General features: G+C 35.5%; 1 protein-coding gene across 1 annotated transcript in view; it reads right to left on the reverse strand.

The window, feature by feature from the left end:
• The window catches only part of Asz1 (ankyrin repeat, SAM and basic leucine zipper domain containing 1), a 38,571-nt gene extending 11,495 nt beyond the window's left edge, over positions 1-27,076 (reverse strand). Inside the window, exons 1-8 of the mRNA XM_004658577.2 lie at positions 26,879-27,076; positions 26,365-26,464; positions 25,068-25,190; positions 23,737-23,848; positions 7,292-7,403; positions 6,607-6,741; positions 3,190-3,314; positions 858-933 (exon numbers count right to left, since the gene is read on the reverse strand). Coding sequence (XP_004658634.2) covers positions 858-933; positions 3,190-3,314; positions 6,607-6,741; positions 7,292-7,403; positions 23,737-23,848; positions 25,068-25,190; positions 26,365-26,464; positions 26,879-27,076 — 981 coding nt within the window. The remainder of the gene's footprint in view (positions 1-857; positions 934-3,189; positions 3,315-6,606; positions 6,742-7,291; positions 7,404-23,736; positions 23,849-25,067; positions 25,191-26,364; positions 26,465-26,878) is intronic.
• Positions 27,077-27,705: the final 629 nt, after the last annotated feature.

The following is a 27,705-nucleotide window of genomic DNA, read 5'->3' on the forward strand; positions in this document are numbered from 1 at the left end:
AACTTATAGTTGATATCCTAGAGGATATGCAGATACAGAATTATTTATTGAGTAGATAATATATATTCATCAAAAATCTACAAATATATCTTGTTTTCCAGTCAAATAAAATGATCACCATTCTAATTATTTAGAAAAAGAAAAGCAGTAAAATCTGACAGAAATTATGTTTTTTAAATTTCTGACTGCATCAGGTTAATCTAGGAGTAACATTATTTTTTACTCAAGATTTTTCCAGATAGGCAGTTTCAGCATTGCATAATCAAAACCAGCATTGAAATCTTGGAACAAGCATTCATATTCTAAGGAGAACCTGTCTTCAATAGTGCTTTGCTGTTTCAGTGCCTTCATCTACGTGATATACGTGATATATACGTGATAATAACTGTGACCTACTCAAACCCCACAGTGTATGCTTAAACCATCTATAATACTGGGCATACATTCCATTTAACCTTTGCAACAACCTACACTTGATACTGCCCTTACAGAAAAAAGATATTTAAGTAACATTCCAGTTAATAATCAGAGAAAGAATTTGACATCACTATTTTTCTGGTTTAAAATCATACAAGAATATCAAGAAAATCAGCAACTACATAAAAAGGCTTAAGTGTATACAGATGTATCATACAGTGGATAAAAGTTGTTAAATCCAGTCAGGTTCTAACTTATATATATTCCTAGTTTAATAATTTTTTGAAATGCTTATTATAAGTTTAAAATTATCTAGACTAAAAATTATGGAGAAAAGGAATGGTAATCATTTATAGGCATGTTTATGAAATAACATTCAATATTATATTAAATAAGTACATACACATATACATAACTCACTGAGTTACATGAAATCTTACCTTTAATACGTCTGTAATATGTTCAAGTCCAAGACCATGTAAAAATATTTCCAGATCTCCAAGTGCTGTATATGAACTATATATATTTATAGCAAGGTCAGATTCAGGACAGATTAGAAATGTTAGATTAGAATTTTATACATATATATGTATATGTATGTATGTGTGTATATGTGTATATGTATATGTGTGTATATGTGTGTGTATATATATATATATATATATACATACACACACATACATATACATACAAACACACATATATGGGTTTGTATACATACACACACACACACATATATTTCACAGAGCATGAGAATAATTAAAAATGAATCCATGTAGAATATATTTGTAAGTTTACATACTATACTTAAATACTATAGCAAGTGATAAACAAGGGACTCTTTTCTCCTCTCTACTTTCTCCCTCCTCCATCCCCTCATTCACAAAGTGCTGGGGTTTGCTAAGCAAGTACTCAACACTGAACTATACTCCAAGGCAAAAGCAAGATTTCTACAGCAAAAGCCAGAGAAAGATAATGATGATGGTAAAATACAGCTCATGTTCCCTAAGACTAAAAATATTCATTAATAGGCATTCCTTGTGAAATCCTTGGAAAAATGGGGTTGCTATAAACATGAATAACAGCTTTAATGTGGTGAGTACAGACTGGTTTGTAACCATTTACTGAACAATAATGCTCAGGGAAAATTTTTAGCTTATAAACTTATAAATGTGATAAAAATAATTAGAAAGCCAGATACAGTAACCTTTGAATACTAACAGATACAATTTCAATTTTTATGAAAAATTTCAAAAATTTATGATAAGTATACATCTACTCACAACCATATTCCATTTAGATTCCTGCATTCAGTGTTGGAACAACACCAAAAGATATTAACACTGATAAAACCTAAATATAATGTATAGTTTAGATAGCAGTATCTTACTACTAATGATAACTCTTAATTTTAATTCTTATATCATGATTGTAAAGTGTACATTTAGACTCACTCCTCACCATGCACAAAAATCAACTCTAAGTGGATTAAAGGCCTCAATATTATACCCGAAACTCTTAAATGACTGGAAGAAAACACAAGAGGAACTCTCCATGACATAAAGTTGAGAAAAGACTTCCTAAACAATACCCAAGTAGCCCAAGAAAATTAATAGTCACTCAATCAGTGGGATCTTGTGAAGTTTAAAAGCTTCTGTACAGACAAACATACAATAAACAGAGCAAACAGACTATCTACAGAATGGGAGAAAATCTCTGCTAGTTATACCACTGACAGAGACATAGTATCTAGAATCCACAAAGAACTCAAAAAAAGCAAGCAATAAAAATATCAATGCACTCAAAACATGGAGCAGAGGTCTGAATAGAGAATTCTTAAAAGAAGAGGTACAAATGGCTAATACTCAAGAAAGTGTTAAACATCATTAACCATCAAGAAATGCAAACTATAACAACTATGAGATTCTACCTTACTCCAGTCAGGATGGCAATTATTAAAAAAAAAAATCAAACAATATTTTCGCAAGGTTATGGGTAAAAAGAACTCTCATTAACAGCTGATGGGAATGCAAACTTGTACAACCACTATGGAAATCAATAGGGATACTCCTGAAAAAGATCAAACTAGAACTACCAACTGACCCAGCCATTCCTATACTGGGCATCCACCCTAAAGGCTACACTCTCCACTGCAGATATATTTGCTTAACCATGTTTATAGCTGCTATTCACAGGTAAGAACTGTAATCAGCCCAGATACCAATGGTCTGATGAATGGATAATGAAGATATGGTACATATATACAATGGAATTCTACTTAGCACTAAGGAAAAAAGATATAATTTTTGGGAAACTGGACAGATTTGCAGTAAATCATACTAAGTGGTTAACAAGCACAGAAAGACAACTGCTACATGTTCTTCCTTGTCTGTGGTTCCTAACCTGAAATACCTCCAGTTGCATACACACTTGACAGGTAACTTGAGGGACAGATAACAGGGATGGAAGAATTTGGGAGGACTGTAACTGGAAGACAGAGGGAGATATACACAAAGCTAAATCCAAAATGAATTGGTACCACAGAAACATTCCTCCTGGACTACAAATTAGAAGATAACCCTCAATAGGAGTATGGGGGGATCATCTGATATTTTTATAAAATTCAGAACAAAAAAACTGAAATCTAAATATTTCTAAGTGACATTAAAAATGCTTGTAAAAATACCCCAATATCTTACATATGTTGCCAACTGTAATACAAGTAATGAAATATGCATTTTATAAGATTTTGGTTGAACTAAAATATGTTACCTAAATATAGAATCTTTTTCTTTATCAGAATCTGCTGACAATAGTTTACAAATAGTCTCTTCTTTTGTTAGCTGTTGAAGTTTTCCTTCCAATGGATTTAGAGTCAAAGAAAGAAAGTTGAAGATCTGAAAAAAGTTCACAGACCATTAAAATATAGTTAATTTATTATATATTACCACACTTAAGTGAAAGTGAATATATTCTATCTAGAATGGGGATTTCAGTGAGGTGAGAGGAACAGAGTTAATAATATGCTACCCTTAGAAGTAGACCTATAACAAACCCAACACGGCTCAGGGAAATTTGCAGAAGAAGGGGAGGAAAGATCGTTAAAAGTTGCAAGCTGGAACGTCATGTACAGAGACATTGCCTCTTCCCCATAACTGATGGCTATGCCCACAATGCACATCCCACAATCCCCATGGGGATAACTGGCATCCCAAATAAGGAAGGTCCCCAAGGATGAGGGTAAGGATGGTACCAACATGTGCTGTTTACATAATGAGTATGTCCATAATTAATAAAAAAAATCCAAAAAAGAAACACTGCTATAAAATCAATAAGAAAAAAGTGTATAAATTCAATATAGCAAAATTAAAAGAAAATAGTAATTATATTTTTACTAAGATATGAAACTAAAAATGCCATTTTAACAAATTATTCATAAAGATTGAGTACTAAAGTAGTACTTTAAATATATTGCTAAGCAGTGAGAAAGAAATAAGCATGACTATAGGTGTATCAATTAAAGTGATATACCTTAAAACAATGTGGAAAAATTCCTTAACTTTGCAGTATTCTGCTTAGGAAGTCAATGCTATGTCATCAGCCAAAGTAGATTTTTAAGTAATTTTAAGAGATGGCTTAAATATACTTTGAGGTTCATAAGTGTCTTATTCAAATTACATGTCATCTCCCAAAATTCAATAGTGTACCAAGCTAATTTTAAGTTTTCAAAATATTAAAGCTTAGAAGAAAAACTAAAGTTTCTGGAGTTCTATTAGATTTTAGTGTTTAGCATCTACTCTAATTTTGAAAATGTAAATTTTATATGTAAAAGATAGGCTAATCAGATTTACTCAAGAAATTAAGAGTATTGTTTTACATGTAGAAAAAGTGGCCTGCTCTGATAAATATGTAATTGAACCTTTAGAATGTCACAGGCTTTACAATTCAAAAACTCAGTGTTTTTAACTCTTGAACTGAATTTTGCAATTGTACTGTATTCTTTTTCTAATTATTTATTTATAAGGGGAGAGAGAAAGCAAGAGGAGAGAGGGAGAGACAGACAGAGAGTCATCAGGGACTCTTGCCAATGCAAATAAACTCCAGATGCATGTGTCACTTTGTGCATATGACTTAACATGGGTACTGGAAAATTGGACCTGGATTGTCAGGCTGGACAAGCTTTTGACCACTGAGCAAACTCCCCCATTATGTATTTTATTTTGTTTAGAAATTCTAGACCTATAGTTGAAGCTTTAATGTTTAAACAAAACATTGGTATCAATAAGGTAATTTAACTTATGTAATACATGTATTACTGAATTTAAAATAATAATGATGGTAGATATATAACCCAAGTATGTTATCACATGTATAGGAATAAATGTCACCATGTATTTAATTTTGATAGCTTATATCTGTTAATTATAATTACAAAACAGTGTTAGATGTACAATTCTTAATATTTACTAGCTTTCTCAATATATAAATTAATTTTTAAAAAAATTAGAACCAGTTCAAATGTTTAAATTGTCTATTACAATGTTATTTCTAGAGACAGAATAAGTCTGTATTATTCTTATAAGTAAAACTATTATATTATCAATAATTTTGATTTAAAAGATGAATATTCTAGCAAAAAGTTTTTATCTAGAGAAAAACTGCTTAAATATTAGCAAGAGCTCAAATACTATGCTTATGAATTCTTTTTTAAATATGTATTTTAGTTATTTACTTTACAGAAAGAGAATGGGCATATCAAGGCCTCCAGCCACTGCAAACAAACTTCAGATACATGTGCCCCTTTGTGAATCTGGTTTATGTGGGTCTTAGAGAGTCGAACCAGGATCCTTTAGCTTTGCATCTCTCTAGCCCATACTTATGAATTTTTAAAAGTTAATTAATTAATTAATTTATTTGAGAGCGACAGACAGACAGACAAAGAGGCATATATATATAGAGAGAGAGTGGGCGTGCCAGGGCTTCCAGCCACTGCAAACTCCAGACACATGCGCCCCTTGTGCATCTGGCTAACATGGGTCCTGGTGAATCAAGCCTCAAACCAGGGTCCTTAGGCTTCAAAGTTAAGCGCTTAACCCCTAAGCCATCTTTCCAACCCTTATGAATTATTTTTTAAAAAATATTTTATATCCCATGGAGATCAAGATTATGGACTTTGTTGAGAAACTTCCCCTTGTCTTTAGCCAGAAGTTAGGCTACACTCATTAAAATCTCCCCAAATTAACAATGCTTATACTCTTTAACCTATCCTGATCTCATGCTGCATTGCAGAATCTGTTTTTCCTTTTTCAGAAAGCAGTGAAGACCGAAGACAACCAAAATCTATCAACAGAGCAAGGGCCACTGACTCCATTGAACTACCCCTTGCACAGCAACGAGAGCCAATGTGAAAACACAAAGAAATTGATAAGTTAAAAAGATTGCTGCTTCCATGGTAAGCCTGACACCATGAGCCAGGGTAATGAAGAACAACACTGAAGATACTCAAAATGCACCAAAGCAGAAATCCAGAAGCTGCTGACAGCTCAACACTATAGTAGACTTAAAGCACACTGAACAAGGTTCAGGGAATTTTACGAAGAGGGAGTGGAAAGCATGTAAGAGCCATAGGGTAGGAGGGAATATCCAGAGACATTGCTCCCCAGCCCCCACAATGACTGACTGCTGCTCTCACAACTCATAACCCAGAACTCCATGGTGAATACCAGCAGTCCCACTAAGGAGGGCCCTGAATGGAATGGGGGCAGGGAGGAGGAGAATGATGGTACCAACACTTCATCCATACAAAGTTTCAATTTAATAAAAAAGTTACTGTGTAAAAAAAGAATTAAAAAGCATTCATAATTTTAATGCAATAAAAATAAAAAGTTTTATCACAAAAATTATTTTTATTACTTATTTGAGAGAGAAAAGGTAGACAGAAAGAGAGAGAATGGGCAAACCAGGTCCTCCAGCCACTGCAAATGAACTCCAGACATATGCACCACCTTGTACATTTGGCATTATGAGGGTACTGGGGAATCAAATTTGGGTCCTTAGGTTTTGCAGGCAACTGCCCTAACTGCTAAGCCATCTCTTCAGCCCTACACTTATGAATTCTAAAAAAATAATGTAAGCATTCTACATATGATAACATGACATTAACACAGAAAATTAATATACAGATATTACCTCAAAGTGTTTATTTCTTTTTGCAATCTCACTTGGTGTCCTTCCATCTTTGGTCTGTAGCATTTTATTAGCTCCTAGTTCAAGTAACTTCAAAATTACATTTTTATGACCTTGATGTGCTGCCCATGTTAAGGCCTATAAGTGGAGGGAAAAGAAGGTTGTTTAAAGAAAAGGAATGTATATGAGATAGGCAATGTTTTAGCAGCATTTGTGACATAATAAAAAAAAAAAAGAACATGGCTAATTTATTGAAGGATGCAATCTCTTCAGGTCACAATATAATATAAACAAAGTTCCACACACGTAACTGAACAGTACAATGTAGTTTTCACTGATTTTATATGTTTTTATTTTATATGTTTTATATAGTTAAATAATGTTAAAGACATGATCTATCTTCCAATTGAAGATGTTTTCTATAAAAGAAGTATTCCTTATACAGCTTTTTGATTTAAGATTGAGGACTGAAAGAGTCACATAATTCCTTTTTACTCTGGATGGTTATTGTCACAATAATTTTACCAAACACAGATTATATCCCAAGTCTTCTGAAATTCTTAGCTCTTACAACTTTTTTTGGTAATAAATGTGAACCAAACAAAAAAACAGCTCCATGTATAGATTAATGATAACATTAACAATATGCCTTTGAAAGAAAAATGAAAGCTGAAAAAATGTTTCTCACGGTATAGCCATTCTCATCTTGGGCATTAACTTCTGCCCCATGGGCAACAAGGAGAGCAACAACCTGTGTGTGACCATCCCTGGCAGCATACATGATTGGTGTCATGAGTCTCCTAAAAAGTGGAAGGAAAGAGACATTTGTGTTAGTTACCATACCAACTAACCAATTTTAAAAATTTCAGCCTACATAATACTATTAACAGTATTGTTTCAAATAAAAGTGAAGAAAATAAAAGCTTTTATATATAGATCAAATGATTTTTAAAAAAATCTAATCTTGTAAAGAAGTAAAACTGCTTAATGTTTACACAGCACCCTCTAGTGAAAAAGCATACAAATTTTAAGTGAGTCTGGTTTTCTAGCATGTTTCATTAACTTATGCATTCCTCTGGAAAATGGTCAAAATATTCATATTATGCTTCTGCTGGGATGACAGTGATCAACAATATAAAGTCCTTGTATCACAATTATCCTAGTCTAAATGTTTATTAAATTTTATTTATGCTACTGAACAAAAACTGTCAATTTTAAAAAACTTTAGTTCTTAGTCTATTTTATCATGATTTTAAGACTGAAAGAATTTTGTTCTAAGCTATGTCTTAGTCTAATCAAAATAGAGATAAGTCTACTCTTTAATCTGCCTAGTATTTATTCCTAAGTTTTCACAATCACACCATATATGTATGTATATATGCATGTGTAATATATATGCATATATATGTATTTAGGAATTATTTTTCCCCTAGCACTTTATTATTGATGAAGTACCATTTGCTTCTTTTCCTTTGCTAAATTTTTGGTTCAAAAAGTATATATTTTTACATTCTAAAAGATATTTTCAGAATGTATTTAGATCTCATTAAGTAATCTTAATTTTAAATGCAGTTTTCAGCATTCTCCTTTTCCTTCAGCCAGATAAAATGGCAATCCTTTACCAAGATGCTAGGAAGTTTTCATCTTCTGTTAGGTCTCTGGGATTTAGAACTAGTTGCTGAAGCAGTTTTTAAAATTTTTTTTTATTGACAACATCTATACTTACAGACAACAAACCATGGTATTTCCCTCTCCTCCCCCACTTTCCCCTTCACTCACTGCTCTCTATCATATCCCCTCCTTCTCTCCATTAGTCTCTTTTTTATTTTGATGTCATCATCTTTTCCCCCTATTATGAGGGTCTTGTGAAGGTATTGCTAGGCATTGTGAGGTCATAGATATTGAGGACAATTTTTGTCTGGGAAGTTGCATTGCAGAGTGGTGCCCTTCCTTTGGCTCTTCCATTCTTTCTGTCACCTCTTCCGCAACAGACCTTGAGCCTTGCTGAAGACTCTACATGTGTGGGCAGCAAGATCACTGAAAATTCAAGCTGGTGCTGAACTGAAAACCTTCTCCCTGTAGACCAGCCAACTGTAAGCTGGAAAAACTCTAAGCTGCATGGCATGCAGCCCTATGGGAGACAGAAGTCATCAAAACAGCGGATGCTGGAAGCCTCAAGTTTAGCCACACAGGCCAAATGACTGAATGAGTGCAACAGTGGCATGCCTGCTCTAAGGGAAACCAACTGTTCTCTAATTGGACTAGAGGCCTGTTCTACAGGAGGGAATACATGCCTGGTATTGAAAACCTAATCAAAAGACTATGGCAGAAGAGGTCATGTACCTCAGGGATATAAAGCCTGCTCTTGTCTGGTTAAATGCATATATTATTCTCACTAAACTGCCCTGAAAGCACTACACACAATGTTCATATTCATATATTAATGCTCTCATTTTTGGTTACAGAAGCTTCTCTTTTTAGATGGTGGTAACCACTGGGATGACTGAAAAAGCAACAGATCCCTGAGAAGAAGTGATGGAGGAGTGCTCAGCACTGAAGCAATTTTTTAATGGCACAAATCCTTGCAGATTTTAAAAATTAAGTTTCCCTTGTAGTGGATCTACAGTTAAGTCCAGGATACTAGCTCTCTCTAGTGGTCAGAATAATGACTAAAGTGTTATTTTTGAATTTAATGGATAAGAAACAGGACAAAAGAATATATCCTGCAATACATGGGGCAATTTCACTCAAAATACACTGTCCCTACTGATGAAGATAGCTTTAAGTTCACATACATATGAAAAAGTTTTTACCTTCACTCTTAAACAACAAAATGACTAAAATTATAATTTTATATTCAAAATTTGTTTCTCAGGCCATTTGTCTTCTTCCATGTACAGTTGTTATATTGTCAGATATATAGTACTGGGTACAGAATGTATGTCTTCACTGGGCCCAAACCTCAACTTTCTGGAGTTTGTATTAGATGACAGAACTTCTAAAACTGCCTTCTACTCTTATATTTTCCTTTATAGCTTTCATTTCTATTGTCCTTTCATAGCAATTTCTTCACACCTACCTTCAAATTCACTCATTAACAGTGTCCCATCTGCTGTTTGCAAATATGCCTAGTTTTAATAAAAATAGTTTATTTCTATGTAAGAGAGAGAGAGAGAATGAGAATATATGAATGGGCATGCCAGGGCCTTTAGCCACTGCAAATGAACTCCAGATGCATGTGCCACCATGTGCATCTGGCTATCATGGGTTCTGGGGAATTGAACCTGGTCCTTAAGCTTCACAGGCAAGTGCATTAAGAGTTAAGCCATCTTCCAGCTCAAATATACCGAGTTTTAATAAGCTCCCATCACAATTTGCTGTATTTGTTTCATATATCCTATTTGTTATTGTGTAGCAGCAAGTAAATTCCTCTCATTATTCAGAGAGATAAACAGGTCCTTTCTTCAATTTTTCTTTATTTAGTCTAAGTCTTTTTGTTGAATTTTGCATCCCTGTTTAATTTCATGATGTTAATATTCTGTCTCTTAATGATTAAGGATAATGTGCCCTACCTTCATGACTATTGTAATGCTCCCACCATGTATTAGTTACCTTTCTTGTTACTGTGATAAACTATCTGATCAAAAGCAACTTGAAGAAAGGGTTATTTGGGTTTCCATTTTGAAGGGAATAAATCATTCATGGTTGTGAAGACATGGCGGCAGAACTAGGATCTGTTAAGTTTCATTCAGTCATCCATTAGTAAACTGAGAAAGATGACTGATACTGCTCAGCTTTTTCCTGTGCATATAGTTCAGATCCATGAAATGGCATGGCCCACATTTAGGGAAGGTCATCTCACCTCAAACAAATATAGAAAATTCCTCAAGGACATGCACAGAGGTTTGTTTCCATGGTGACTCTAAATTTTATGAGAAAGTAATTGTGATTACCCATCAACCCCACCAAACAGAAGACCCTGTGGCTATCAATGCAGATTTTAGTAAAACTAGGGTTCCATTCATTTCTTTCTTCAGAATTATCCCTCTTCTATTCCAGAAGTATAGTCCTTGTTCTTTCAAATACAGCTTTCATAAAATATTATAATGCCTTGATATCTAAAATTTGATTTGTTGGGGGAAGTCAAAGACTTTAACATATTCTCAGCTTAATATCCTGAAGTCATAAATTGCTTTTCTAGAATTTATTGGTCATTACTCATATTTTTCATTCAGGGCTTTTAGCCCACTGGATATTTAATTTTATAAATAAGTTTAGCTTAAAATATATATTTTTCAAAATTTTTATTTATTTACTTATTTATGAGAGAGAGAGACAGAGAGAGAGAGAGAGAGAGAGAGAGAGAGAGAGAGAGAGATAGATAGATAGATAATGGGCACACCATGGCCTCTAGCCACTGCAAATAAACTCAACTGCAGATATATGTGCTACCATGTGTATCTGGCTTATGTGGGTTCTGAGGAATTAAACCTGCATCCTTAGGCTTTAAAGGCAAGTGCCTTAATGGCTAAATCACCTCTCTAGCCCAAAAGATGTCTTTTAGATGTTGTCATCTCAGCCAAAACTGGGATGGTTATTCAATATTCTTATATTTCCCACACTATAATCTAAAACCTTTTAAGTTTCCATTTTCTTGTATACTAATCTCTGTATGTTCATGGCTTTGTTCTTGAGAACAAGATCCATACTATTTTATGTCTTAAGCTGGTCATTATTCATAGATTGAAAGTCAACTGCATTTTGAACATTTGTATTAAAAGTGATTTCATGTTTTCTCCTAACAGTTCCTGAGTGGACATTTTGGTTTTATCAAGTAGAGAACCAGTATTATCTTAAAATTTATAATTCTGTTACCTTTTTGCTAATTATAAAAGGACCAATGCTTTAACAGAAACATTAGAGCTCAGTGGTCTAGGTCAGATTTCAGCATGATTTTCCTTAGCAAGCAGTAGAATAAGTCCTTAATTTTTATAGAGCATACAGCACATGCTACAACCATTCAATTTGTGGCTGTAGTGTAAAATCCTTATCCATAATACATAAATGAATGACCATACATGGGTTCTAATAAAATTTAAGAAGTCTGGGTAAACCTCTGGTTTTAGCTATAACTGTGATGCCAGTCAGCCAAGGTTCAAATTTATCCTTTAAAGCGTTTAATGGACATAAAGCAAGCAGGCCTCCTAAACTATCACTGCCACAGTTTCTATATACGTGCCTAAAAATAGTTTTGACACATGTGCACCTATTTGTGACATTACCAGAATCTATGATAATGTTTAGCAAAAATAGTACCAAGCACAAAGTAAATGCTCTGTAATTATTACCTGTTTTATTAGCTAGACCTCATTTTCTTCTCTTGTATAACAATCACTTTGTAGTTCTCAAAAATAATGGAAAAGCACATATTGTTTGTAACATATATTCTAGTCTTCTCTCTGGCTCTAATACAAATGTTGATAATATTTTTTCCATTGAACATTTGACTTGTGTTGGCTTCAGAATTATATTTGTGAAATTAAGGAACTAGTTATCTAGTCAAACTTTACTATGGTTATAAAATTATAGATTTGAACTTTTATAAAATGTCTTTCTGACATCTATTATAGTAGTGATAGCCCTCCTTGAACAAAATTCCTTGACATATTTATAAAGCTGTTTTTCTCATATTCAACCATTTTTCATTTTTGCATGAATTCTATTTGATCACAGTATATTAATCATTTAATTTTCTAATAACATTAAATTTGCTGATACCTCTTAAAAATTTAGGATTTAATTTTTAAAGGTAGAGTTTTGTTCTAGGCCAGGCTGACTTGTAACTCACTATGTAGTCTCAAGCCCAGGCTGACTTGGAATTCACTATATAGTCTCAGGGTAGCCTTGAACTCACAGCAATCCTCCCACCTCTGCCTTTCAAGTGCAGGGACTAAAGGTGTGTGCTGCCATGCCCAGTTTAGTTTTTTTGTATCTAATTTACAACTAAGCTAAACACACACAGGTTTTACTCTGAGTAGATAATTTTTTATTTGAATTTCAAGACCAAAACTAAGTTCGCTTCATTTTAGAAAAAAGAGGTTGTTTTTTTTTTTTCTGTATGTACTAAAATTATTTAGAAAGTAATAGTACATTATATTCCTTTGGAGGTCTAAGGGGAATAGCTTGTTATATTCTCTGGGCTGACCATACTTTTGGAAAAAGGTATGACTCAGAAATTTTTTCAAAAGATGTGTAAAAGTACTTTTAAAATAGAAACAAAAAATAAAATAACATATTTAATACATCTAAAATGAAAAAAATGTGTAGTAAGAATCTTATAAATCAATAGAAAACATGTGGACTGTCAGAAAGTGAGAAGAATAGAATATAAATAACAAAGCATAGAAGACTTATTAGCTATGTATAATTGAGAAGCATACCAACTAAAATGATGTTAATTAGATGTGCAAATCAGATTAGAAAACTGAGAACATTAAAAAAAAAATCTAGTGTTAGGGCTTGGGCTATAGCTCAGTATTAGGACACTTGCCTAGCTTGTGCAAGACCCAGGGTTCCAGCATAAGCACCAAAAATAAATAAATAAATAAATAAATAAATAAATAAACGAAAAGAAAGAAAAAAATATGAAGAAAACAAAACAAACCCCAAAATCCTAGTGTTGTCACTGTATATCCTCCCAAATACTGCTGGAGCTAGTGCAAGGTTGACGTCTCTAGGACAAGCTGGCAAGACCTGTAAAACACACCTATGCCTCAGAAATCTTTAGGAATGTGCTCTGCAGAAATCTATACAAAGAGCCAGGAACATGGCTCAGTATGTAGAGCATGAGAATGTGAATTTGGATTCTCAGCACCCAGGTAAGACATGGTGGCACATTGTGATCCTAGCACTGAAAAGGGGAGGCTGGAGTATCCCTGAGTCTAGCTGAATCAAGTGAGATTCAGTTTCAGTCAGAGACTTTGCCTCAAAGAATAAGCTAGAGAGTGATTAAGGAAGATATCCAATGCGGACCTCTGGCCTCCACATACATGTGCACTTCTCTCTCTCCTCTCTCTCCCCCCTCCTCCCTCTCTCTCTCTCTCTCTCTCTCTCTCTCTCTCTCTCTCTCTCACACACACACACACACACACACACACACACACAAATCTAAGCAAGGTTTAAAAGATATTCACTATATGGTATTTTTATAATATTAGAAAACTTAACCCATCTAATTGTTCAGGAAGGGAGGGAGAGAAAAGAGAATCTGCTAGAAGGTTGGGGACAAGATAGCCTAGTAAAAACAACAATAAACAGCATTAAGACCCTGCCTCAAAGAAGGATCTATCAACATCTTAAAGTTATCCTGTGACTGCCACATGCATGTGTCCACACTCACACATGTGAATATGCTCCCCTCCCCCCAACAAAAAAAAACCCTCACAGGACTAAGTTTGGGAGAAAAACTTCTAGAAACTTTCATTTGTCACCTGTGTCTCAGTTAAAATTTCTTTCTGTTTGTAGACATTCTCTAACACCTCTTATCTTACTACTGTATTATGAAATTCTTTAGGAATAGATTTCCATTTTTATTTCCTACTGCTTAGCAAGCATTAAGTGTTTAATAAAAACTAGTTAAGTTTACAAGTAGTATTAAGTAATTTTTTATTCATACATATTTCAGTCAAAAAGTGTTTTTCAGAGCTAGAGAGATTGCTTAATGGTTAAGGTGCATGCCTGCAAAGGCTACCGACCTCAGTTCAATTTCCCAGTACTCATGGAAAGCCAGATGCACAAAGTGACACATGAATCTGGAGTTTGCTTCCAGCAGCTGGAGGCCCTGGCATGCCCATTCTCTCTGTCTCTCTTCCCCTTTCTCTCTGCTTGCAAACAAATAAATAAATGATTTAAAAAATTAAAGTATTTTTCAATGTATTTTTGTAAGTATTTTAGTAAGCAACTTATTATCAGGTCTTTTATTCATTCCTTAATGCCTGGTATTAAGCAGTATCAGTTAAAATAAAACACAGGAAAAAGAAGAAAAGGTTTTATTTGTATGGAATTTAATAATGTTTCTCTGAAGCTATTTCTTACAAATGTAGAAAGTGTTCATGATGTAAGTGGATGGGAAGTTTTCATTCAAATGCCTAGTACTAGTGCCAACATATCAAAAATATAAGCTGGTTAGAACATGAGCATTAATACAACTTGGTGAGTTTCTTTTTGTTCAAATGAGCACAGCTGAATACTGATATGGAGCTTTCTCACTAATAGGACGAAATGTCTTCTTCAAATCTCTAACACTAAAAAAGTTAAGAGTTAGTTAAAAAGGATAAGTCTCTGTACATTATGTAACAAATTATTTTTCTGGGTGACAAAGCTCTCTTCACCAGTCTTATTTCTGGTTATTTTCATTTCAAGAAAATTTCCACTAGAGGGCATACAAAGAAAAGATGAAGCAAAACTCAACTTGATAGGAATATTCTTTAACAATGCTGTACTAATCACTTCTTTGTACTAAGGATTAACTGCTTGTTTTATCTTTGGTAACACACTAGGGGAATGACTAATGAATTAAAGGGATGCAAAAGTGCAGTTATGGGGGTCATATACTCAGAGTACAATATACACTTTATATAAAAAGGCATGAGGCTGGGCATGGTGGTGCACGCCTTTAATCCTAGCACTCTGAAGGCAGAGGTAGGATTACCATGAGTTCGAGGACACCCTGAGAGTACATAGTGAATTGCCTAGACAAGAGTGAAACCCTACCTCAAAAAAAAAAAAAAAGGCATGAAAAGCCTGTACCATGTATAATAAATATATGCCAATTTAAAAATATTTTTAACATAAAATTAAAAAGTGGGATGCTTAATTAAATAGCAAACTGGAATGTGTCTCTGTGTTATCTAGTTTAGAAGTCAGCGCATGAAAGAACAAACTCTTCCAAAGAGAGACATAGGAAGAGCATTGGAAATCCACAAAGTTACTGAAAAGACACATAAAAGTACAAAGAAAAAGACAGGTGATAACAATGAAAAGAAGATGCCATGCAGAACACAGTCCCAGTGACATGGCTCCCTGGTGTGTGGAGGGGAAGCAGAAGCATCATCTAAAAGGTAAGCCAGGCAGCCAGGTGAAAAGAGGCTGGCAGTCCTATCCTCAGTACAAGCCCACAGGCTTCACAAGCCTCACATCATTTTGTGGAGACTGGTGAGACAGCGATGAAGAAATCCCATTTAATCATTCCATATGACTCAGAGGGTGGTGGCAGAGCACCATCCTGAAAAGGAACCTATTGTTTAAAATTGATCTATGGGGCCTGATAATAGGGAACAAAGTTAAGTCAAGGGAGCCAAACAAACAACTTGCCACAGCCCCAGGATGAGGAACAGTCCTGGAGGCCACTGTGAATTACTGACAAACTGCAAAGTACAAGCTACAGGAGGCTCCTGCACTCAGTGGCCAGGAGCAGGTCTGAACAAGAGATTAGCAGTTTGGCAGCCTGAGGTCAGATGGATCAACCTCTAAAGCCACCAATCTGCTGTCCACTGCTGAAGACCCTGAGAACTCTCAAATGTATCCCTATAGCAAAGTGACTAATAAATACTTCAAAGGTCTCCAAAGTCCAAAGAAGGTAGGTCTTCCAATAGTACAGATCTCAGTGCAGCCACAGTCCCATTGCTCTTGGGAGATACCACCAGCTGCATTAGCTATCTGCGGGGGGAGCAATCCTTGTTTCAGTAAGGTGAGATAACTGGTCTAGCAGACGGCAACCTAAATTTGGCCAGCAGAGGCCTCTGGTACACAAACACGGCATCCTACTAAAGTGAAGTCAACAGGTCAAATGGGTTTGTTTAACAAATACAGAATATTTCATCTAACAAATAGAGAATACACAAAATCTTCTGAGCAGCACACAAAACCTTGAAAATAGATCACATTCGTGGTCACAAACAAGTCTTAGCAAATGCAAAAGAATCAAATATTCTTATAGTTTATCAGATACAAAGCAAGTCTTAGTAAATACAAGAGAATCAAATATTCTTATAGCTTATCAGAGCATACAGTTAAAAATCAACAGCAAGAGGGCTGGAGAGATGGCTTGGCGGTTAAGCGCTTGCCTGTGAAGCCTAAGGACCCCAGTTCGAGGCTCGGTTCCCCAGGTCCCACGATAGGCAGATGCACAAGGGGGCGCACGCGTCTGGAGTTCGTTTGCAGAGGCTGGAAGCCCTGGCGCGCCCATTCTCTCTCTCTCCCTCTATCTGTCTTTCTCTCTGTGTCCGTTGCTCTCAAATAAATAAATAAATAATTAAAAAAAAATCAACAGCAAGAAATTCACAGAAAACTACCCAAATACTTGGAGACTGAATAATGCACTCTTGAATGACCATTGGGCTACTAAAGAAATAAGATAGGAAATTTGAACATTCCTAGAATCAAGTGAAAATGAAAGTACAACTTAGTGAAATTGTTGGATGGCTAAAGCAGTTCTAAGAGGGAAAGTTCTTACTCTAACTACCAGTCAAAATAAATGACATATTTTATGAAAGCAAACAGACCAGAAGCAAATATATATAATATCCAGCATCTATGAAAAAATTACTAAGCGAAGGCGAAAGTGATCAAGAGAGAAAATAGATATCCAAATCAGATGCATAGGTTTATTTTTATTCCCCTACAATCAAAAATATACTTTGAAGTAATTTTGATTAGTATATTAAAAAAAAAAACCAGAAGATGAGAAGAAAAATGTATCAACTGACCTGAAATTTAGGAAAAAAAGAAACAATTAGAAACTATAAAGTTAAAAAATAGAATTAAAGAACTTAAGAAGTTAATCAATGAGTTTAACAGCAAATATGCTAGTTTGTCATAAGATTACGGATGAGGATGCTATGCCAAGAAAAATGTCCTGTGTGAAATTTGGTAAGGAAAAATAGATGTATCATTTAAAAATCACAAATTAATGGCAATTTCTAGCAATGTTATCTAAACTATGTTAAAATATTTTTGCAAGTGAAAGTTTATGTAATATCTGTTTGCATGCAGAAGATATATCACACATTTCCCTATAACTACAAAGCAAGGTAACACTGTAAGTCAATGCTACGTTCAGTCTATGAAGCTGCTCCACTGTCATTTACATCTAAATTTATAGTCTGAGAAACAAAGCAAAAATTTTCCCAGGGTTTCTTCTGTTCAATAAAATAAGTCAGTAATGTTCAACAAGTTCTTAACCCCATGATGATTACGTCAAAACCTTGAGCATTAGTTAATGTGTTCTATTTTATCAAGGGTAATAAAACATCTACTGAAATTAAAATGCCATATAATTTTATAAAAATCTTAACTTGTGGCTGAATAATCTAAATTTAGCACACTCCTTTTCAGATAAAAGTACCTTCTATATATAAATGTTTTGTTTTTTTAAAGATAGGGTGTCATTCTAGTCCAGGCTGTCCTGGAACTCACTCTAGGCCCTGGCTGGCCTTGATTTAATAGTCATCCTCCTACATCAGCCTTCTGAGTGGTGGGATTAAGGATGTAAGCCATCATACCCAGCTTACATACATATATATATATATATATATGTGTGTGTGTGTATATATGTATATGTATATATGTACATATGTATATGTATATGAAAAAGTTACAGCACAATAGAAAAAAAATCTTGAAAATTCTAAAAACAAAAATGTTATGCATAATTTTAAAGGGTTTATTACTCTACCAATAAAACTGTCAATTCTACTTATTACAAAGTTGTAAGGATATTTCAGATAACATTTAAAATCAATCAATATAGTGCCTACTACACAGTAAACTTCTGCTATACAACAAACATTCTGCAAATGTTTCTTTTAAAAAGAAACAAATGAAACATCCTTACCTTCCCCAACTCTCAAGTCAAAACCAATGAAGTATTATAAATTCCCTTATTTGCCAGTCACAGGACTTCAGTAGCAGTATTTTAGAGAGGCTTAGGAGGTAATCTGTCTCCTAGAAAGCTAAAGTTAAAAATGGCTTACAAATTGCTACTTCTTTACCTTAGTCTCACAGAAAGGAATCTGAAACTCTACAATTAGAAAAACATAATAAAAGAACAAGGTAGGTCTGTATGTACCAACATGGAATTTTTTTAAATAAAAAGTTAAATTAATGCTATTTTAGACAAAATGTTTAAAAATCTGAATGAAAAACAAAGAAATTCAGAGCTAAAAAAGCAACTATAAATATACAGGCAATTAAAAAATTTAGAAGGTTCTTATTTCTACCTCTACAAATGGAAAACTAGATACATGGACCAAAACGGTGAAGGCATTTAAAACAACTTTATCAGAAATATTAATTTCTTTAAAATATAAACATCAAGTCAAAAGACCAGAGATGGGTGGGTGTGGTAGTGCATATCTTTAATCCCAGCACTTGGGAGGCAGAGATAGGAGGATTGCCATGCGATCAAGGCCACCCTGAGACTACCTAGTCAGCTTGGACTAGAATGAGACCTTACCTCTAAAAAAATTAATAACAAATAATTTAAAAAAAGCCAAAGATGCCAAGTTAACATTCACCATTGCTTTTTGCCTTGAAGGCATTTGTTAATTCAGAAGTCAGTGAAAAAAAGGGCACCGAATAGAAGGAACTAAATTAAAAACCCATGATAAAGAGCTTGAGAAACCATACTTGTGATGAATTGAGCCGGGAGTAGAGGGGCTACATCTTTAGGATAAGAACAAGCCTTCATATTCATGGCTCCAATATAGTTTAGGGAACCCCAATCTCAAATTTAAGAAAGGTGGCATGGTTCTTTCTTTTCCTCAATGTTTAATTAATTAATTAATTAACTTGAGAAAGGGAGAGGAGGAGAAAGAGAGAGAGAGAAAGAAAGAAAGAAAGAGGGAGAGAGAGGGAATGGGTGTGCCAGGGCCTCCAGCCACTGCAAATGAATTTCAGATGCATGTGCCACCTTGTACATTGGCTTTATGTGGGTCTTGGGGAACGGAACATGGGCCCTTTGGCTTTGTAGGCAAGTTCCCTAACTGCTAAGCAATCTTTCTAGCCCTAGTGCATGGTTCTTGAACTTATAATTTCCCAATCACCTTTTAGATATAAACAGAATTTTCTCTGATAGATCAGTATAGGCTTCCTGTTCTTCCCATAGTATGCTTGTAAATCTAATGACTAGCACCTAGTCATTGATAAGAAGCATGAGAAATATTACTAACAGAAACAAGCTCTCAAAGATTCTGGACATTGTTTCACTTAGATGATATGTTTATCAAATTAAAGCTTTCATTTAGAGCTTGAAAATATTTTCAAAGAACCTAACATTATAAAAAGTGACAATGCAATCTTAAAAAGGAGTAAGAAATCTCTAGAATTTAATTGAGGTGATGAAGTTAACAACAGATTAGAAAGTAAAATGAGATTTAGTAAACCAAAAAATATCAGAGAGCCAAGTGCAGGGGTACATTCCATTAATCACAGCACTCAGGTGACAGAGGTAGGAGGATCACTGTGAGTTGGAGGCTAACCTATGACTAAAGAGTTCCAGGTGAGTCTCGACTATGAGACTCTAACTCAAAAAACAAAACAAAACAAAACAAAACAATAAAAACAAATCATCAGGACTGGGAAATGCTGCTCATTGGTAGAGCTCTTGCTTTCCTAGCATGTATAAATCCCTAAGTTCTATCTCTAGCAACACACACACACACACACACACACACACACACACACACACACACACAAAAGGAAGATCAAATACTATTAGTTAAAATGCAGCATCGTGCAACATAAGGATGAAAAATGAAAACAACAACAATAAGGAAAAACATTGACCAGGTCTAATGGAGACACTACAATTAGTGGCCCTGAGGAACTAAATAATAAGGTAGAGGTAATATTTGGAAAGGCACTAGATAAAACTGTTCCAGAACTAAGGCAAACATTCAAAATTTAGAAGATGCTTTCATGATATCATGATGGGTATATCTTAATGATATTGAATTAGCTTTTGTTTATTTTTATTTGTTTGAGAGTGAGACAGAGGAGGAAGAGGAGGGGAGGGAGGGAGGGAGGGAGGGAGGGAGAGAGAGAGGAGAGAGAGAGAGAGAGAGAGAGAGAGAGAGAGAGAATATGGGCACGCCAGGGCTTCCAGCCACTGCAAATGACCTCCAGATGCGTGTGCCCCTTTGTGCATCTGGCTAACGTGGGTCCTGGGGAATCGAGCCTCAAAAGGGGGTCTTTCGGCTTTACAGGCAAGCACTTAACCACTAAGCCATCTCTCCAGCCCTATTGCATTAATTTTTTATTTGCTATTTTTAAGACAAAACAGAAGAAACATTCTGAAGAACTATGACATTTTTAGAAAAACTGACACTTAGGAATCTAACTGGTAGTAAATCTGGACATTTAGTTACAAAATTGAAGAGCAACAGAAACATCAAGTAACTAAGAATTGCTCTTTTAATCTATGTAAAATGTAATATTAAATATTCACCTTCAAATGGTAATTTCATTTATTTAGTAAAAAAAATTAAGGGCAACTTCCAAAAGAGTAAGGGTTTAAGACTTCTGTGAAGAACTAGAAAACAATTTCCTCCTTTATGAATGAAACATGCCTAAAGTGTATTATCAGAACTCAGGGCAACAAACATACGAACAAAAACCAGCTGTAGACTCTGTAGACAGCCCCACCAGACAAAGAATTTATCATTCCCAAAATATAAGTAGTGCTAAAGTTAAGTATGTCTGACCTAGTGTGAGAAATGGCAAGATGTATAGATAACCACTATTTAAAAAAAAGATTTTAAAAAGGGATAATATCTGTACATTTTTAGCACATCAATTTATAAGAATTAATTCTGTGGTTTATGGTATAACTCTTAGGAATAACTTTTGAATCTAGTTGTACTTTGAAATTGAGGCAGGTTTTTAGAACACCTAGTTGAAGTAAATTTTTATGAGTGCTGCCATTTGGATTTCTACCTTTAAAAGTGACCTAAGATAATTGCCTCTGTGGGTTCAATGGAAAATTATTTTTGTTTGATGTTCTCTATTTCACATTATTAGTACAACATAAGTAGTAGCTAGACTTGGTGACACATGGATATAAATCCCAGCACTCAGGAAACTGAGGCAGGAGGGTCATGAGTTGTAGGATAGGATGGATGTAGCAGTATCCCTAGCCCTGTCCATGAAATACTAGGGACATCTTTCAGGAGTGAAAATAAAGATATCTTTAGAAGGTATGGGGAGATTGTTCAGTTGGTTAAAGTACTTGATATGAAAAAGCATGAGAACCTGATGGCAATGCGAGAACCCATGTAAACTTCAGGTGTGATCTTCACACCTATAATCCCAGAGGATGTGGAAACAGTTTTGTGCCTAGAGTTCGCTGGCCAGCCAGTCTACCCTAATTGGTGAACTCTAATCTCAAACACAGATGGACAATGCCTGAGAGGCATAACAACCAAGATTGTTTACTGATCTGGACACACTTGCACATATATGTACACTGGACTGGCACATACATATCTTTAGAAATTGGCAAATGCCATATGCGAGGCAAATGATTCTTGCTTGAGAAACACTACTATAAGATAAAAATCTTTATTTTATCAAAGATTTAGAAATTAGGTAAACCCTTACAGTTGTTCCCCAGCTGCTAGTACAGTATTATAGATAATAAACTAAATTAGGAAGAAAATTCTAAGCCAAGCATAATGATACTACATATGAGGTAATAGGTGATAATTATTTGAACTATTACCAATAATAAGTCTATTTACACTGGACATTTCTATGACACAAAATATTAGTTTTTCATTTTGAAGATTAGCTAAAACAAAAAATATATTTAATAATTAAGTTGGAGAAGATGGAATAGAAGACAGAGACAGACAAGATGGAAGTCAATGTGATAGAAATTTTAAGCAATCTGTCTTACTACTGAATTATGGAGAGATGTATAAATACATTTAATGTCCAGCGCTATTACATGTATGTTATTACATAGCTAAAAGGTGAAAATCTTACGAAAATAGAAACACTTTTATTAGTATTTGTGTGATGATGTTTAGTCTTATATGGAGAAAACACTTAAGTGGCTTTACTCGATCATAATGTAGTGTTATTTTTTCCAACTACTTACAAATTCTTATAAGATTCCTCTAAAAAATTACAAGTTGAATTATTACCTTCATGTTATCTCTTTCCTCTGTTAGACAGTTAGAATTGTAACCTTTTGACCTGCTCATTCACCAACTATTTGGCCAAGTAAACAATATTCTTGATTTAAAAAATTGTTCTGGGCTGGAGAGATGGCTTAGTGGTTAAGTGCTTGCCTGTGAAGCCTAAGGACCCCAGTTCGAGGCTTGATTCCCCAGGACCCACGTTAGCCAGATGTATAAGGGGGCACATGCATCTGGAATTCGTCTGCAGCGGCTTGAAGCCCTGGTGTGCCCATTCTCTCTCTCTCCGCCTCTTTCTCTGCCTGTCATTCTCAAATAAATAAATAAAAATAAACCAATTTTTAAAAATTGTTCTACCAAGTAAAAGAATGATACAGAAATATACCTTAAACATTATATCTTTAACATTTTTTTTCAACAGACAGGCTCTGTGATGGTTAAATGTGTGTCAACTTGATCTGTTTAGGAAATCAAAGACATTCCTCACAAGTGTGCCTCTGAGGTTGCTTCCAGGAAGATTAACTAAAGGAGGAATCCTTCCCCCAGGGTGAGCCCTTCCCCCAGAGTGAAAGGCCCCTCTTGGAGGGGAGGCTTTATCTAAAGAAGCTCTGGGAAGAATAGCATCCTCCTCTTCTCCCACCTGGCTGCAGGTGCTGCTTGCTCCTTGCTGTTTGATGCTTTCCAGTGTGGACTGAAGACCAGAGTAAACTGAAGAGCAGCATCTCTCCAGGACACCTCCAGGCCTTCAGTGCCAGATTGGGAATGCTGAGGCATCCAGCTCTAAGGACTGAGCAGCTACATGGTTCCTTAACCCTCAGGCCTATAATAGGCTATTGTTGGATTGTTGTAAACTAATCCAATAAATTCCCTTTTAATACAATTCATTCTATGGGTTCTGTTCCTCTAGAGAACCCTGACTAATACAGGCTCTTACCTACAAGCAACATTTGGATCAGCATTTCGTGAAAGCAGCAGCTCTACACACTTCAAGACCTGTTCCTCTGAGCCATGAGCAGAACATGCAGTTATCAAAACAGTTAGCTTATCTACAGTGAATAAAAAAGAAAAAAATCTTTTCACATTAAGAAGAATCTGCAATTTAATTATTTACTATCCTAAGTAGTTATTGTATTAAATATTCTATAATCTCTTCCTACATCTGTCACTCTTAGCAAATCTCATTAAAACATGAGGAAGAGATCTCTTGCATTGCTAAGGTATATGTACATTTCATTTCTTAATTTTTTTCCTCTATTCCCAATTTTTTAAGTAAGTAGAAAATGGCTAGGCACATGGACTCTTGTGTAGCTACACTGCCTGTATATGAGTAGTTTTCATGGGTTAACATTTACCTTGAACTCTTGGTTAGAACATAATGATCTATAGTCTGTGCTTTCACATCTTATTACCTATTAGACAATTCTTTTTTTTTTTTTTTTGCTTGTTTTTCGAGGTAGGGTCTCACTCTAGCCCAGGATGACCTGAAATTCACTATGGAGTCTTAGGGTGGCTTTGAACTCACAGCGATCCTCCTACCCCTGCCTCCTGAGAGCTGGGATTAAAGGCATGCACCACCATGCCCAGCTGTATTTGACAATTCTTGAAGATTTTTTTTTAGATAAAGTATATTAATAAAATTATTTAATGTAGATACAAAATTAACACAAGAATTAATTCTGAAACAAAATTTATACTTGAAATATGAAGTGAGTTCAACTGTCTATTAAAAACATGCAATGTGAAGTGAATTCAACTGCCTATTAAAAACACAGTAAGTAATCAGCAATTCAATATAGAAAGTAGATGTCTTCTTCTACTTTAAAAAGACTGAAATACTACTACATGAAAATTATTTCACAAAGACAGAAATATATAGATTTAATAAATTATCTTAAAAATAACTTAAATATAACTCAGAGCTTACAATTATAACCATTGATTTCATTTTCAGGTAGTTTTTCAGAAAATTATCAGCTTTTTAATATATCTTGCAAGGTATCTTATTTTAAAAATAACCAGAATCCTCTACAATTAGAAAGCATATAATAATGTAATCTGCTATAAAGATGACAGGTTATAAGTTTATCTTCTCAGAGAGTTTTTCAAAACATGTATGTTTCTAATTTGATTTTGTCTATAATTTATCTAATATAATGAACAGAACATTTTTGCTCAAAGTACTTTATTTTCACTTTGCCTAATTACAGCTTGGAAATCAAAGAATCACAGTAGACCTAATCAGTTAGGTTTCCTCAAACATCTTACCCTTATCAAAGCTTGCATTAGCACCTCTGTCCAAAAGAAACCGAACCAGCTCTACATTGGCAATGCTAGCAGCATACATAAGAGGAGTCCATCCGTATCGAAAGCTGGAATCTACACTAATTCCTGCCAATATAAAAACAAGCTTTTAAGAGCCCCACCACCAAAGACTTAACAGAAGCAAGGACAAAAGGCCTCACTTTATATGTGTGAAATATATGTACACAGCAACTTACACAGATAGGTTTTTCTTGAAGGGCATTTCTTGGTAGAAAAGGCTTCAAATAAATAGATGTATTGGGACTTTGATTTGCTTTTTCTAGCTTTTGTGTAAAATACCTGTAGCATTGACAGATTTTCATACTCAATATTTTTTTCTCTTTGGGGTATTGGGGAAGGTTTCACAAAGTTAAAATGTCTTTTAAATTAGAACATGGTGAAATTATGCATTGTCTCAATCATAAAAGAAAAACTTTGCAGTTTACAATCCTATACATTTTTGCATGATTATTTTGTATCTCTTAGACAGTTAATGCATGTTAGCTCTTAAATAATTTTAATTATTATAGCAGTAATTTGTGTAATTAAATATATTAATTTAATCCAAAGAAATTAATAATGTTTTACATGGAGAAACTGATGCTCTGAAAGTTTAAATAATATTCCCAATGAATCACAATGAGTAGGCCATAAAGCTGGAACAGATATTCAGATACTTATTTTGATATCTAAATCAGGCCTCATTCTAACAAAACAACACAACAAAAAAGCCAGGATGTAGAGATGGCTTAGTGGTTGTGGCATTTGCCTGCAAAGCCTGAGAACCCAGGCTTGATATCCCAGTACCCACGTAAGCCAGCTGCACAAAGTGGCTCATGTGTCTGGAATTCATTTGCAGTGCCTAGGAGCCCTGGTGTGCCCATTCTCAGTCTCTCTCTCTCCCTACCTCTTTCTCTCTCTCAAATAAGTAAATAAATATTTTAAAATGTCAAAGAAAACAACAACAAACAGTTCTTGAGAAACATCTTTCACCCAAATAAACATCTAAAAAAGAATGACCTAAGTGGAATAGGGTCAGTGAGAACAGACTTCCTAAACAAGGTGGAAGAACAGCTGGAAGGAAATTAGGTAAGTATTCCAAATGTGAGGGTAGAAGAAAATAAATGGGCAGAAATGCAAGTCAACTCAGACCTATACATTATAACAGTCACTGTTTTCATAAGAAAAACAACTGAAGCAAAACAAAATCAAAAACCAGTGAATTGAGCTCTGTTCAGTTGACACTACTTTTAACTCTCACCAGAATCCAGGAGCTCCTTCACTAAGGAAATATCTCCCGTGGTCAGTGCTTTTTTAAATGTTTCATTCTTTTCTTCAATTGGTAATGGCCTTTTGAATCTCTTAAAAACAAAAAAGCACAAAGTTAAAAACTTGTTACATATCTTTTCATTTTCACCGTATTAAGAAACAATCATATCTGCTTAGGTTTGTTTTACTTTGGTTTGGCTAACCTACAAAATCTGTAAAGAATTCATGCCTAAAAACCATCATTAAGAAAGTAGGCAATGACGACTCACACGGCTCGTCAAGAGCTACGTCTAACACGCAGAGTAAAGGACTGCTTCCCACGGAAACCACACTCGTGGAACTAGCGGATCATTTGCTTCATAGCTGCAAATATCCGTATTTTGAGACCCTGAGGTAAAGTTGGGGAAATGGGCGAGGAAGAGAGGTTTCCCATGGCTGGGCCTTGCCCTCAAAAATCAAGAGAAGCCAAGACGAGGGGCACGCAAGACTAAGCCTCCAAGCTCTACCTGAGAGGCCCGGTCGAGGTACCCAATATCCCAGCCGTCATCCTCGCTGTCGCTGCTCTCGCCTCCACCAGCCAACACGAAGCAGCGCGGCGCGCCAGCCTCGGCCGCCATGCCCTCCAGCAGCTCTCCCCGCGCCTGCGCACTGGGGGTGGGGGTGGACACGCAGCGTGCTGCCGGAAGATTGACGTGAAGACACATGCGCAGAAGGAGGGGCGTGGTGGTGGGGGCGGAGCTCTTCACCAGCGCAGGCGCAGAGCCACACAAGGGCTGCCTGGCACGACGCTCTGCTGGGGCTCAAGTGCGAGAGGTGAGAAACTTTCCTTGAAGTGGTTGCTCCGCGAGGCTGGGTAGATCCACATCCTCCACCACGCTCCTGCCTGCCACTGTCATTCCTGTGAGGGAGTTTCCCCTCGTTCCTTTTGGAGTGTTTGTTTCATGGTGATTTTGCTAGTCTAGGACTGTGCCTCGCTTGTGGTGGGAGCGAAGGAGGCCGGCACTCTAGAGTCCTGCCTTGGCCTTTCCGTGCCATGGTTGCTTCCCCTACTTACTTTGCAAGTGTGTGCGGGTTGAAACGGACTCTTGTTTGCTTGGAAAAGTAAGACGTCCCAAGGATTACCATCCAAACCTTCCAGGAGGCAGCGGACAAAGCCAGGAGAAAGCACATCCCGGTGAGAGCGGAACTCAGCCTAGACTAATGTAGAAGCTTTCCTCTGGCTGTGAAGTGTAGGGGTGGAAACAATCACCCGAGGACCGCGTGAGGGAACAGTGGATCCAAAAAGATCCAAACATCAGAGAACAAGTGAGACAACCCTCAGGTAAAGGCAGGC

The sequence above is a fragment of the Jaculus jaculus genome, chromosome 10 (assembly GCF_020740685.1).
Source record: "Jaculus jaculus isolate mJacJac1 chromosome 10, mJacJac1.mat.Y.cur, whole genome shotgun sequence".
Lineage (NCBI taxonomy): Eukaryota > Metazoa > Chordata > Mammalia > Rodentia > Dipodidae > Jaculus > Jaculus jaculus.